Source organism: Oncorhynchus gorbuscha, linkage group LG03, assembly GCF_021184085.1.
Source record: "Oncorhynchus gorbuscha isolate QuinsamMale2020 ecotype Even-year linkage group LG03, OgorEven_v1.0, whole genome shotgun sequence".
Classification (NCBI taxonomy): domain Eukaryota; kingdom Metazoa; phylum Chordata; class Actinopteri; order Salmoniformes; family Salmonidae; genus Oncorhynchus; species Oncorhynchus gorbuscha.
The window spans coordinates 102,180,826-102,196,145 of NC_060175.1; the positions used below are offsets into that span (position 1 = coordinate 102,180,826).

The window sequence follows — 15,320 nt, forward strand, 5'->3', positions numbered from 1 at the left end:
CCAAACCCAGATGACGTTGGGCCAATTGGACTCCCAATCACGGCTCCCAGTGGACTCCCAGTGGTTCCTCAGGACAGACTAGAGTCAGTATGAGAGAGGAGATAACATGATACAGTCCAGACTCCCAGTAAGTTCAGTGGTTCCTCAGGACAGACTAGAGGCAGTATGAGAGAGGAGTGGTCCTTCTGTAGCTCAGTTGGTAGAGCATGGCGCTTGTAATGCCAGGGTAGTAGGTTCGATTCCCGGGACCACCCATACATAGAATGTATGCACACATGACTGTAAGTCGCTTTGGATAAAAGCGTCTGCTAAATGGCATATATTATTATTATTATTATATTAGATAACATGGTACAGTCCAGACTCCCAGTGGTTCCTCAGTCCAGACTCCCAGTGGTTCCTCAGTCCAGACTCCCAGTGGTTCCTCAGTCCAGACTCCCAGTGGTTCCTCAGTCCAGACTCCCAGTGGTTCCTCAGTCCAGACTCCCAGTGGTTCCTCAGTCCAGACTCCCAGTGGTTCCTCAGGACAGACTAGAGTCAGTATGAGAGGGGAGATAACATGGTACAGTCCAGCCTCCCAGTAAGTTCAGTGGTTCCTCAGGACAGGCTAGAGTCAGTATGAGAGAGGAGATAACATGGTACAGTCCAGACTCCCAGTGGTTCCTCATGACAGACTAGAGTCCGTATGAGAGAGGAGATAACATGATACAATCCAGACTCCCAGTGGTTCCTCATGACAGACTAGAGTCCGTATGAGAGAGGAGATAACATGATACAGTCCAGACTCCCAGTGGTTCCTCAGTCCAGACTAGAGGCAGTATGAGGAGATAACATGATACAGTCCAGACTCCCAGTAAGTTCAGAGGTTCCTCAGGACAGACTAGAGGCAGTATGAGAGGGGACCAGGCACGGTAAGGCCACATCGGCTACACTGATCTACAGACTTGATCTTCTCTCAATCAGTAGACGACGTGAGACATTTGACAGAAGTTCCCGAAAGGAACACAAAAATTCTAGTACCGAAATGTTTTTGATCCATGTTGTAGGGTCTAAGTTTTGGTCAACCGTTCAACAAAACCCCCGATAACAAACAATTCTAGAAAAAACACGAAGAGGAGATATAATAATGTAACTGCCAAGATAAAGGAAACTCCAACATATAGTGTCTTTAATAGGGTCGTTGGGTGTCACCGCGAGCCAGAACAGCTTCGACGCACCTTGGCATAGATGCTACAAGAGTCTGGAACTCTATTGGGGGGATGTGACACCCATTCTCCACAAGAAATTCGGTGTTTTGTTGATGGTGGTGGAAAACTGCATCTCAGACACCATTCCAGAATCTCCCCTAAGTGTTCAATCGGGTTGAGATCTGGCGACTGAGAGACGATCACGGCATATGGTTTACATCGTTCTCATGCTCATCAAACCGTTCAGTGATCACTCGTGCCCTGTAGATGGGGCCGTTGTCATGGTACCCCAAAATAATGGATTTTCATACCTGTCCCTAAGCATGATGGGATGTTAATTGCTTAATTAACGCAGGAACCACACCTGGTGTGGAAGCACCTGCTTTCAATATACTTTGATTCTCTCATTTACTCAAATGTGTCTCCTCGATTTTGGCAGTTACCTGAAGTTGAGACGGTTTAATGTTGACCAGTCTTGAGAACTGCTTTTGTGCTGACACACACACACACACACACACACACACCTGTAGCAGCGCCCTGTTCTCCTGCACCGTCTCCAGATGCTCCGAGTCCTTGGGTGGCGTGGCCGTCATGCGGCTGAGCCACGACTGCAGCCTGGACGGCTCCACACACGCCAGCTGGGCCAGGGAGCCGCACAGACACAACAGGCTGGGGTTGGGACTCTTCTCCGCTGAGGTGGAATAAGCGAGGAGAGGGGTTTTAGGACATGAAAGAGATGGTAGAACTGAAACGAACTTGAGAAACTAGAGTAAAAAGGGTCACGATTAGGATGAGCGGACATGTCTCTGGTTGGTCAGTATGGGAACAACACTTTGGTCTGGGAGGCAGAACTGGTTTGGGGAAAACAAGAGGAGTGAGGATAAACTTACTGAGCTGGAAGAGTTTGGTGAAGAATTTCAGCACCCGGTTGCAGAATTTAGCAGATAGGTTTTCATTGGCTGTAGCCATCATGATCTGAACCAGTTCTCCACTGAGACACAAAACGAGAGAATGTAAAGAGACCATCGGCAGCTTGTCCAATAGGATATGGGAAGACAAATAACAAAATGATATAATTACTCCTGTCTATACAGAAATAAAGAAAACAACCAAAATTACTACACCAGAGAACATGATTTAGTTTACTAAGTCGAGAAGTGAGCATTTTAGGCTGCGTTCAAATATTAAATATCTGATTGTTGAGGTGAGCATTTTGGGCTGCGTTCAAATATTAAATATCTGATTGTTGAGGTGAGCAGTCTACGCTGTCATGTAGGATTCTACCAAAATGTCTTTACCAGTCATGTAAAGTGTCGTAGAAATGCAATACGTGTTTATTAGTTTTTTTAAAAGCCACATTTTCTCCAAGATCCTCTTAAAAAAAAAAGTTAGCTGTTGCAAACAGGGAAAGAGGTGGATACCGAGTCAGTTGTTCAACTCAACCCAACCACTGAATCAGAGAGGTGCAGGGGGGGGCTGCCATAATCAACATCCACGTCTTCAGTGCCCGGGGAACAGTGGGTTAAATAAACTGCCTCGTTCAGGGATTAAATAACAGATGTTTACCTTGACACTCCGGGGGATTCCATCCAGCAACCTTCCGGTTACTGCCCCAACAATCCCAACTACTAGGCTACCAGTAAATTAGTTATATTATAATCCTAATTTATGACTAACCAATTTACTCATCACATTAGGAAAAGCAGGCTATTTTACAATGGTCTGCAAATGCCACGATAGGGGCATGATTTACATGCATGGCTATTTGGGGGGGGGGGGGGGGGGGATAGATCACTTCCCCAAACTTGAAACTCACGAGCCGTCTACGAGGGAGAGAGACGGTCGTGAACTGCGACACGGCTTAGTCTGCGGTCGTGCGTTGGAAACATACGTACCACATGAACCCACGACCTCAGTGTTTTGGTAGGAGCACGGCTCTAACCGACTGAGCCACAGCAGAAACGGCAGACAAACCTGCAGGAGAAGAAGTCCTCCATGGCCTTGCACATTTGGCTGCTCTCCAGCTGCCTCTCCAGATACTGCAGACACTCCTCCAACACAGACTCATCCAGACCACTACGACACAACACATGGAACAAAATGACAGCCGTCAATCGCCTTCGAATAGGTCTTAAAGCCAACTTTTCACTCTATTGAAGGGGGGAGGGAGGGGCATATGTAACTGTTTTTCTTAAGCCCTGTCGAGTTGATTAGGGGGAGCATTGATGGACAGCAATCGTCTAATTAATTTCCGCTCTGGGGGGAGGGGTCATTAAAGTTGACTCAACTCCAGTCTCAGCCTAACTGCTCGGCTCAAAGTTCAAGTCTCACCTGTTGGGGTCGGAGTGGTTGGCGATGATGTTGTAGCATCCTGTGACCAGTCTCTGGTAGACGTGGGACAGGAAGGTGTCTGACTCAGCGGGGCCCAGAATACGCTCCAGAGAGGTCAAGCAGATCTCAGCTACGCTCTCCGTGCTGCTCTCCAAGAGAAGGGGGAGCAGGGCATGTACCACCTGGGGAGGGTTCAACTCCTCAGTCCTGGGGGGGGAGGGCAGACAGGGAGTGTTAATGCTGCTCTCTTGGAGGAGAGGTCCAACTCCTCAGTCCTGGGGGGGGGGGCAGACAGGGAGTGTTAATGCTGCTCTCTTGGAGGAGAGGTCCAACTCCTCAGTCCTGGGGGGCCATGTCTACATTAATTTCCAGTATGGAACTAATTACTGTGGAGCCAGTGGTTTCTAGCGCCAGGGAAGTCGGAAATCCCAGACACGCAACAGGCGCTCACTTCCTGTAACAGCTTTGATGAAAACACAGACCCCAGTCAATGGGAGAATCGCATATTTTATCCCGAAAAGGTATATTAGCAGTGCAATAGTGGAAGGTGTTGATGTAATATCGACTGTGCGAAAGTGGCTGCTGCTGGAATTAATAATAATATAATATATGCCATTTAGCAGACGCTTTTATCCAAAGCGACTTACAGTCATGTGTGCATACATTCTACGTATGGGTGGTCCCGGGAATCGAACCCACTACCCTGGCGTTACAAGCGCCATGCTCTACCAACTGAGCTACAGAAGGACCACCAATTAGAGAATAACTTACACAATGAGGTCTCCGGTGAGGCGGACCAGAGAGAGGAGGAGGTGTTTGAGAGACGAGGCCAGAGCCAGGGACTGGTTACTGAGCGTGCCCAGATGAGCCGTCTGGATGGCACTGATGTAGCTCTCGGACGGGATGGTGTCGTTGGCGAACGCATTACGCTGAGAGAAGAGACGAGACAAGTTGGTCGGACACGGTCATTATTCACAAACGTCGTCTCTGGGGAACCCAGACGTTTCACAAAAAATGTGTTGTATCCCTGATTGATCTAACCCTGGGCTGGTTAACGAGTTGTATCGGGTGTGACAGCCATGGAACACATATACAGCATGGAACATCTGGCGGTTCTACAGGAAAGGCTTGACAAATCAATCTATCAATCAAGTCATTCACTCAATCAATCATTATGCTGAGGGGGGGAACACAGGCTGTATCCCAGACAGTCATTATGCTGAGGGGGGGAACACAGGCTGTATCCCAGACAGTCATTATGCTGAGGGGGGAACACAGGCTGTATCCCAGACAGTCATTATGCTGAGGGGGGAACACAGGCTGTATCCCAGACAGTCATTATGCTGAGGGGGGGAACACAGGCTGTATCCCAGACAGTCATTATGCTGAGGGGGAACACAGGCTGTATCCCAGACAGTCATTACGCTGAGGGGGGAACACAGGCTGTATCCCAGACAGTCATTACGCTGAGGGGGAACACAGGCTGTATCCCAGACAGTCATTACGCTGAGGGGGGGAACACAGGCTGTATCCCAGACAGTCATTACGCTGAGGGGGAACACAGGCTGTATCCCAGACAGTCATTATGCTGAGGGGGGAACACAGGCTGTATCCCAGACAGTCATTACGCTGAGGGGGGAACACAGGCTGTATCCCAGACAGTCATTATGCTGAGGGGGGAACACAGGCACCCTGTTTCTTCTAATGTGGGCTCTTTTTGGTAGGAGTGTAGTGTGAGCGACAGCCTCAGTATTCATACCCACACAGACAGAGGACACGGTATGTGGGACCGATTGGGGTTCGATCAGGAATCTAAAGTTTTTGATCGAGTGTTTGGGTCTGTATGAGACAGTGGATCCATTTACGAACCACCTCCGTTACACATGGAGGGGGGGGGCTGCCACCCCTTCTCAGCGGTACGCACCCATGAGCCGATGTTAGGGAACTCGTTGGTGTTGATGTTGCTCCACGTCTCACACAGCGTCTGCACGGCCGACGGAAGGTTCTGCATCACATTCTGACCTGAACGAGTAAAGCAACACGCAGTCAAGCAACACGCAGTCAAGCAACACGCAGTCAAGCAACACGCAGTCAAGCAACACGCAGTCAAGCAACACGCAGTCAAGCAACACGCAGTCAAGCAACACACAGTCAAGCAACACACAGTCAAGGAACACAGTCAAGCAACACACAGTCAAGCAACACACAGTCAAGCAACAAACAGTCAAGCAACACACAGTTGTTGAGTGAGAGGAGGACTGAGGGGGCTCTGCTCGTCTCCGACTGAAAACAGTAGACTTTAACTAGGTATTGCTGACTAGATCTTGCTGAATATATATCCATTTCTCTAGAACGTGCCCAAACCCATAAGCCTACTAGAACGTGCCCAAACCCATAAGCCCACTAGTACGTACCGAGCAGGTTGGCTTTGCAGCGCATGGAGCCTATAGACAGTACTGCTGCGTAACCCTGAAGTTTAGCCTCCGATAGCTTGTTCTCTCCTTCCTCTGGTAGGCTCATCAGAAGGTAGGACCTGAGACGCACAATCAAATCACTCATTTTCACAATACAAAAACACCTTATTTTTCAAGATGGAAAGAAGACAAATTTTTTTTGTGTGTTTACTGCCAACTGAGCCTATTATTTGAAGACGTACGTTGTTCTGCCCCCAACGGGAGAACATGGTTGTTCTGCCCCCAACGGGAGAACATGGTTGTTCTGCCCCCAACGGGAGAACATGGTTGTTCTGCCCCCAACGGGAGAACATGGTTGTTCTGCCCCCAACGGGAGAACATGGTTGTTCTGCCCCCAACGGGAGAACATGGTTGTTCTGCCCCCAACGGGAGAACATGGTTGTTCTGCCCCCAACGGGAGAACATGGTTGTTCTGCCCCCAACGGGAGAACATGGTTGTTCTGCCCCCAACGGGAGAACACAGTCTCAGTAAAGTGGTAGAGAGAGAGGATTTGTCTCACCTGGTGAAGGCTGTGTACACGTCTATGAGCTGCAGTGTAGCAGGCAGCAGGTTTTTGGTGATCTCCGAGGGCTTGAGAGGGTCCGTCTCCGCCGCTACCTTGGAGAAATGTTCGTCCAGAGACACCTGGACCTTGGAGATGACAGCGTCCAGAGTATAGATGGCCTGTAGGGAGGGGACCTGGTACAAGGGCAGGATGGAGCTGGGGTCCACACAGGAGAACGCTGAGATCTATAGAGGAAGGAAGTTTACACACAGACACGCGCGGCTCTGAACGTAGTCTATATTAAAAATGATGCATCATTTGTAGCAAATCTGTAAATAATATAACACTGTTGATTTATTGAGCATTGAACAAAACACACACGGTTTCATATATGTTTAAACATGAACACACACTGTCACACGAGGGCTAGGACGATACCAGTATCGCAATATTTTTGTATCCATGGCAAACATAAAAACACCTGCTGTATGTAAAAATAGTGTGATGTAGTTCAGAAAATACATGTGGCTGTATGACAAAAATAAATGGAGGTTTGTTTTCTTTTACATAAAGTTAAAACTCTTTGTGTTTTGTTTTCTTTGCCACGATACCTGGTATCTTAACCGACACTATCCCACCTGTCTAGCGACACTATCCCACCTGTCTAGCGACACTATCCCACCTGTCTAGCGACACTATCCCACCTGTCTAGCGACACTATCCCACCTGTCTAGCGACACTATCCCACCTGTCTGTCTAGCGACACTATCCCACAACCCACCTGTCTAGCGACACTATCCCACAACCCACCTGTCTAGCGATGTACTCTTCAGCCAGCTCCACGTCGATACTTGACGGTGCTGCATCTGGAGGAAGCCACCTCGATCAGAGACGTAGCTTGGTCTCCCTTCATCCCCTGAGTCACCAGATGCTCCTGAGATTGACCAGAGAAAACAGAGGAATTAACAGTCAAGAGTGTTTCACCTCAGCTTAATTCAACAGGTGGTTTATCGATCCACAAGAGATTAGATGGAATCCAGATTGTTGGAAGGATATCAAATGTAGTTACAAAACATGAATAGCTACCTAGTCTTATATTTATTACGTAAGACAACAGCTTCTACGACAATGAAGAAAAAAATAAGACTTGTCCGAGGGGAATAACTGACCGGCCGGCCTGCTAACTGACCTGCTAACTGACCCGCTAACTGCCCGCTAACTGACCCGCTAACTGACCCGCTGACCTGACCCGCTGACCTGACCCGCCGACCTGACCTGCTAACTGACCTGCTAACTGACCTGCTAACCTGCTAACTGACCTGCTGAACTGACCTGCTGAACTGACCTGCCGACCTGACCTGCTAACTGACCTGCTAACTGACCTGCTAACTGACCTGCTAACTGACCTGCTAACTGACCTGCTAACTGACCTGCTAACTGACCTGCCAACTGACTGGCTGGCTGGCTGGCTGGCCTACTAACTGGCTGGCTGGCTGACCTACTAACTGACTGGCTGGCTGACCTACTAACTGAGTGGCTGGCTGGCCTACTAACTGAGTGGCTGGCTGGCCTACTAACTGAGTGGCTGGCTGGCCTACTAACTGAGTGGCTGGCTGGCCTACTAACTGAGTGGCTGGCTGGCCTACTAACCGAGTGGCTGGCTGGCCTACTAACTGAGTGGCTGGCTGGCCTACTAACTGAGTGGCTGGCTGGCCTACTAACTGAGTGGCTGGCTGGCCTACTAACTGACTGTGGCTGGCTGGCCTACTAACTGAGTGGCTGGCTGGCCTACTAACTGACTGGCTGGCTGGCCTACTAACTAACTGAGTGGCTGGCTGGCCTACTAACTGACTGGCTGGCTGGCCTACTAACTGACTGGCTGGCTGGCCTACTAACTGACTGTGGCTGGCTGGCCTACTAACTGACTGGCTGGCTGGCCTACTAACCGACTGGCTGGCTGGCCTACTAACTGACTGGCTGGCTGGCTGACCTACTAACTGACTGTGGCTGGCTGGCCTACTAACTGACGAGACTGGCTGGCTGGCCTAACTGACTGGCTGGCCTAGTGGCTGGCTGGCCTACTAACTGAACTGACTGGCTGGCTGGCCTGGCTGGCCTACTAACCGACTGGCTGGCTGGCCTACTAACTGACTGTGGCTGGCTGGCCCTACTAACTGACTGGCTGGCTGGCCTACTAACTGACTGGCTGGCTGGCCTACTAACTGACTGGCTGGCTGGCTGGCCTACTAACTGACTGTGGCTGGCTGGGCTGGCTGGCTGGCTACTGACTGGCTGGCTGACTGTGGCTGGCTGGCCTACTAACTGACTGACTGGCTGGCTGGCCTACTAACCGACTGGCTGGCTGACCTGGCTGGCTGGGCCTACTAACTGACTGACTGGCTGGCTGGCCTACTAACTGACTGACTGGCTGGCTGGCCTGGCCTACTAACTGACTAACTGACTGGCTGGCTGGCCTACTAACTGACTGGCTGGCTGGCCTACTAACCGGTGGCTGGCTGGCCTACTAACTGACTGACTGGCTGGCTGGCCTACTAACTGACTGGCTGGCTGGCCTACTAACTGACTGTGGCTGGCTGGCCTACTAACCGGCTGGCTGGCCTACTAACTGCTGGCTGGCTGGCCTACTAACTGACTGGCTGGCTGGCTGGCTGGCTGGCTAACCCTGGCTGGCTGGCCTACTGGCTGGCTGGCTGGCCTGACCTACTAACTGACTGGCTGGCTGGCTGACCTACTAACTGACTGGCTACTAACTGACTGGCTGGCTGGCTGACCTACTAACTGACTGGCTGGCTGGCTGACCTACTAACTGACTGGCTGGCTGGCTGACCTACTAACTGACTGGCTGGCTGGCTGACCTACTAACTGACTGGCTGGCTGGCTGACCTACTAACTGGCTGGCTGACCTACTACTGACTGGCTGGCTGGCTGACCTACTAACTGACTGACTGGCTGGCTGGCCTGACCTACTAACTGACTGACTGGCTGACCTACTGGCTGGCTGACCTACTAACTGACTGGCTGGCTGGCTGACCTGGCTGGCTGGCCTGACTAACTGACTGGCTGGCTGGCTGACCTACTAACTGACTGGCTGGCTGGCTGACCTACTAACTGACTGACTGGCTGGCTGGCCTACTAACTGGCTGGCTGACCTACTACTGACTGGCTGGCTGGCTGGCCTACTACTGACTGACTGGCTGGCTGGCCTACTAACTGACTGACTGGCTGGCTGACCTGACTGGACTGGCTGGCTGGCTACTAACTGACTGACTGGCTGGCTGGCCTACTAACTGACTGACTGGCTGGCTGGCCTACTAACTGACTGACTGGCTGGCTGGCCTACTAACTGACTGACTGGCTGGCTGGCTGGCTGACCTACTAACTGACTGGCTGGCTGGCTGGCTACTAACTGACTGGCTGGCTGGCTGGCTACTAACTGACTGGGCTGGCTGGCCTACTAACTGACTGGCTGGCTGGCCTACTAACTGGCTGGCTGGCCTACTGGCTGGCTGGCTGGCCTACTAACTGACTGGCTGGCTGGCCTACTGGCTGGCTGGCCTACTAACTGACTGGCTGGCTGGCCTACTAACTGACTGGCTGGCTGGGCTGGCTGGCCTACTAACTGACTGGCTGGCTGGCCTAAACTGACTGGCTGGCTGGGCCTACTAACTGACTGGCTGGCTGGCCTACTAACTGACTGGCTGGCTGGCCTACTAACTGACTGGCTGGCTGGCCTAACTGACTGGCTGGCTGGCTGGCCTACTAACTGACTGGCTGGCTGGCCTACTAACTGACTGGCTGGCTGACTGGCTGGCTGGCCTACTAACTGACTGGCTGGCTGGCCTACTAACTGACTGGCTGGCTGGCCTACTAACTGACTGGCTGGCTGGCCTGACTGGCTGGCTGGCCTACTGGCTGGCTGGCCTACTAACTGACTGGCTGGCTGGCTGGCCTACTAACTGACTGGCTGGCTGGCCTACCTACTAACTGACTGGCTGGCTGGCCTACTAACTGGGCTGGCTGGCCTACTAACTGACTGGCTGGCTGGCCTACTAACTGACTGGCTGGCTGGCCTACTAACTGACTGGCTGGCTGGCCTACTAACTGACTGGCTGGCTGGCCTACTAACTGACTGGCTGGCTGGCCTACTAACTGACTGGCTGGCTGGCTGGCTACTAACTGACTGGCTGGCTGGCCTACTAACTGACTGGCTGGCTGGCCTACTAACTGACTGGCTGGCTGGCCTACTAACTGACTGGCTGGCTGGCTGGCTGGCCTAAACTGACTGGCTGGCTGGCTGGCTAACTGACTGGCTGGCTGGCTAACTGACTGGCTGGCTGGCCTACTAACTGACTGGCTGGCTGGCCTACTAACTGACTGGCTGGCTGACCTACTAACTGACTGGCTGGCTGACCTACTAACTGACTGGCTGGCTGGCTGGCTGGCTGACCTACTAACTGACTGGCTGGCTGGACTACTAACTGACTGGCTGGCTGGCTGGCCTACTAACTGGCTGGCTAACTGACTGGCTGGCTGACCTACTAACTGACTGGCTGGCAGACCTGGCTGGCTGGCTAACTGACTGGCTGGCTGACCTACCTAACTAACTGACTGGCTGGCAGACCTGGCTAACTGACTGGCTGGCAGACCTACTAACTGACTGGCTGGCTGGAGACCTACTAACTGGCTGGCTGGCTGGCTGGCTGGCTGGCTGGCCTACTAACTGACTGGCTGGCTGGCCTACTAACTGACTGGCTGGCTGGCTGGCCTACTAACTGGCTGGCTGGCTGGACCTACTAACTGGCTGGCTGGCTGACCTACTAACTGACTGGCTGGCTGGCTGGCTGGCTGGCCTACTAACTGGCTGGCTGGCCTACTAACTGGCTGGCTGGCCTACTAACTGGCTGGCTGGCCTAACTGACTGGCTGGCTGGCCTGGCTGGCTGGCTGGCCTACTAACTGGCTGGCTGGCTGGCTGGCCTACTAACTGGACCTAACTAACTAACTGGCTGGCTGGCGGACCTACTAACTGACTGGCTGGCTGGCTGGCTGGCTGGCCTACTAACTGACTGACTGGCTGGCTGGCTGGCGGACCTGGCTGGCTGGCTGGCTGGCTGGCCTAAACTGACTGGCTGGCTGGCTGAACCTGGCTGGCTGGCCTAACTGGCTGGCTGGCTGACCTACTAACTGGCTGGCTGGCTGGCTGACCTACTAACTGGCTGGCTAACTGACTGCTGGCTGGCCTACTGGCTGGCTGGCCTACTGGCTGGCTGGCTGGCCTACTAACTGACTGGCTGGCTGGCCTACTAACTGACTGGCTGGCCTACTAACTGACTGGCTGGCTGGCTGGCTGACCTACTAAATGACTGGCTGGCTGGCTGGCTGGCTGACCTACTAAATGACTGGCTGGCCTACTAACTGACTGGCTGGCTGGCTGGCTGACCTACTAAATGACTGGCTGGCTGGCTGGCTGGCTGGCTGACCTACTAAATGACTGGCTGGCTGGCCTACTAACTGACTGGCTGGCTGGCCTACTAACTGGGCTGGCTGGCTGGCTGGCTGGCCTACTAACTGGCTGGCTGACCTACTGACTGGCTGGCTGGCTGGCCTACTAACTGGCTGGCTGGCTGGCCTACTAACTGGCTGGCTGACCTACTAACTGGCTGGCTGGCTGGCCTACTAACTGGCTGGCTGGCCTACTGACTGGCTACTAACTGGGCTGGCTGGCCTACTAACTGGCTGGCTGGCTGGCTACTAACTGGCTGGCTGGCTGGCCTACTAACTGGCTGGCTGGCCTACTAACTGGCTGGCTGGCCTACTAACTGACTGGCTGGCTGGCCTACTAACTGACTGGCTGGCCTACTAACTGACTGGCTGGCTGGCCTACTAACTGGCTGGCTGGCCCTACTAACTGGCTGGCTGGCTGACCTACTAACTGACTGGCTGGCTGGCTGGACCTACTAACTGACTGGCTGGCTGGCTGGCCTACTAACTGACTGGCTGGCTGGCCTACTAACTGGCTGGCTGGCTGGACCTGGCTGACTAACTGGCTGGCTGGCTGGACCTACTAACTGGGCTGGCTGGCCTACTAACTGGACCTACTAACTGGCTGGCTGGCCTACTAACCTACCTAACTGGCTGGCTGGCCTGACCTACTAACTGGGCTGGCTGGCTGGCTGACCTACTAACTGGCTGGCTGGCTGGCCTACTAACTGGCTGGCTGGCTGACCTACTAACTGGCTGGCTGGCTGGCCTACTAACTGGGCTGGCTGGCCTGACTGGCTGGCTGGCTGGCTGACCTACTAACTGGCTGGCTGGCTGCCTACTAACTGGCTGGCTGGCTGGCTACTAACTGGCTGGCTGGCTGGCCTACTAACTGGCTGGCTGGCTGACCTACTAACTGGCTGGCTGGCTGACCTACTAACTGACTGGCTGGCTGGCCTACCTAACTGACTGGCTGGCTGGCTGGCCTAACTGAACTGGCTGGCGGACCTACTACTAACTGACTGGCTGGCTGGCTGACCTACTAAATGACTGGCTGGCTGGCCTACTAAATGACTGGCTGGCTGGCCTACTAACTGACCGGCTGGCTGGCTGGCCTACTAACTGACCGACTGGCTGGCTGGCCTGGCCTAACTGACCGACTGGCCTGACTGCTGGCTGGCCTACTAACTGGCTGGCTGGCCTGACTGGCTGGCTGGGCTGGCTACTAACTGACTGGCTGGCTGGCCTACTAACTGACTGGCTGGCTGGCCTACTAACTGACTGGCTGGCTGGCCTACTAACTGACTGGCTGGCTGGCCTACTAACTGACTGGCTGGCTGGCCTACTAACTGACTGGCTGGCTGGCCTAACTAACTGACTGGCTGGCTGGCCTACTAACTGACTGGCTGGCTGGCCTACTAACTGACTGGCTGGCTGGCCTACTAACTGACTGGCTGGCTGGCCTACTAACTGGCTGGCTGACCTACTGGCTGGCTGGCCTACTAACTGACTGGCTGGCTGGCTGGCCTACTAACTGACTGGCTGGCTGGCCTACTAACTGACTGGCTGGCTGGCCTACTAACTGACTGGCTGGCTGGCCTACTAACTGACTGGCTGGCTGGCCTACTAACTGACTGGCTGGCTGGCCTACTAACTGACTGGCTGGCTGGCCTACTAACTGACTGGCTGGCTGGCCTACTAACTGACTGGCTGGCTGGCCTGGCCTACTAACTGACTGGCTGGCTGGCCTACTAACTGACTGGCTGGCTGGCCTACTAACTGACTGGCTGGCTGGCCTACTAACTGACTGGCTGGCTGGCCTACTAACTGACTGGCTGGCTGGCCTACTAACTGAACTGGCTGGCTGGCCTACTAACTGACTGGCTGGCTGGCCTACTAACTGACTGGCTGGCTGGCCTACTAACTGACTGGCTGGCTGGCCTACTAACTGACTGGCTGGCTGGCCTACTAACTGACTGGCTGGCTGGCCTACTAACTGACTGGCTGGCTGGCCTACTAACTGACTGGCTGGCTGGCTGGCCTACTAACTGGCTGGCTGGCTGGCCTACTAACTGACTGGCTGGCTGGCTACTAACTGACTGGCTGGCTGGCCTACTAACTGACTGGCTGGCTGGCTACTAACTGACTGGCTGGCTGGACTACTAACTGACTGGCTGGCTGGCCTACTAACTGACTGGCTGGCTGGCCTACTAACTGGCTGGCTGGCAGACCTACTAACTGACTGGCTGGCAGACCTACTAACTGACTGGCTGGCTGACCTACTAACTGACTGGCTGGCAGACCTACTAACTGACTGGCTGGCTGGCTGGCTGGCTGGCCTACTAACTGCTGGCTGGCTACTAACTGACTGGCTGGCTGGCCTACTAACTGACTGGCTGGCTGGCTGGCCTACTAACTGGCTGGCTGGCTGGACCTACTAACTGGCTGGCTGGCTGACCTACTAACTGACTGGCTGGCTGGCTGGCTGGCTGGCCTACTAACTGGCTGGCTGGCCTGGCTGGCCTACTGGCTGGCTGGCTGGCCTACTAACTGGCTGGCTGGCTTACTAACTGGCTGGCTGACCTAACTGACTGGCTGGCTGGCTGGCTACCTAAACTGGCTGGCTGGCCTACTAACTGGCTGGCTGCCTGGCTGGCCTGGCTGGCTGGACCTACTAACTAACTGGCTGGCTGGCGGACCTACTAACTAACTGGCTGGCTGGCTGGCCTACTAACTGACCGGCTGGCTGGCTGGCCTGGCCTACTAACTGGCTGGCTGGCTGGCCTACTAACTGGCCGGCTGGCTGACCTACTAACTGGCTGGCTGGCCTACTAACTGGCTGGCTGACCTACTAACTGGCTGGCTGGCTGACCTACTAACTGACTGCTGGCTGGCTGGCCTATTAACTGACTGGCTGGCTGGCCTACTAACTAACTGGCTGGCCTACTGGCTGGCCTACTAACTGACTGGCTGGCTGGCTGGCTGACCTACTAAATGACTGGCTGGCTGGCTGGCTGGCTGACCTACTAAATGACTGGCTGGCCTACTAACTGACTGGCTGGCTGGCTGGCTGACCTACTAAATGACTGGCTGGCTGGCTGGCTGGCTGGCTGACCTACTAAATGACTGGCTGGCTGGCCTACTAACTGACTGGCTGGCTGGCTGGCTGGCTGGCCTACTAACTGGCTGGCTGGCTGGCCTACTAACTGGCTGGCTGACCTACTGACTGGCTGGCTGGCTGGCCTACTAACTGGCTGGCTGGCTGGCCTACTAACTGGCTGGCTGACCTACTGACTGGCTGGCTGGCTGGCCTACTAACTGGCTGGCTGACCTACTGACTGG

The 15,320-nt window shown here is 54.0% G+C and overlaps 1 protein-coding gene across 1 annotated transcript in view; it reads right to left on the bottom strand.

The window, feature by feature from the left end:
- The window catches only part of LOC124032392 (E3 ubiquitin-protein ligase UBR4-like), a 163,849-nt gene that overhangs the window by 107,368 nt on the left and 41,161 nt on the right, over window positions 1-15,320 (bottom strand). The window contains 10 exon segments of the mRNA XM_046344766.1: window positions 1,712-1,878; window positions 2,078-2,178; window positions 3,162-3,263; window positions 3,519-3,725; window positions 4,290-4,447; window positions 5,443-5,540; window positions 5,933-6,051; window positions 6,493-6,722; window positions 7,288-7,323; window positions 7,325-7,411. Coding sequence (XP_046200722.1) covers window positions 1,712-1,878; window positions 2,078-2,178; window positions 3,162-3,263; window positions 3,519-3,725; window positions 4,290-4,447; window positions 5,443-5,540; window positions 5,933-6,051; window positions 6,493-6,722; window positions 7,288-7,323; window positions 7,325-7,411 — 1,305 coding nt within the window.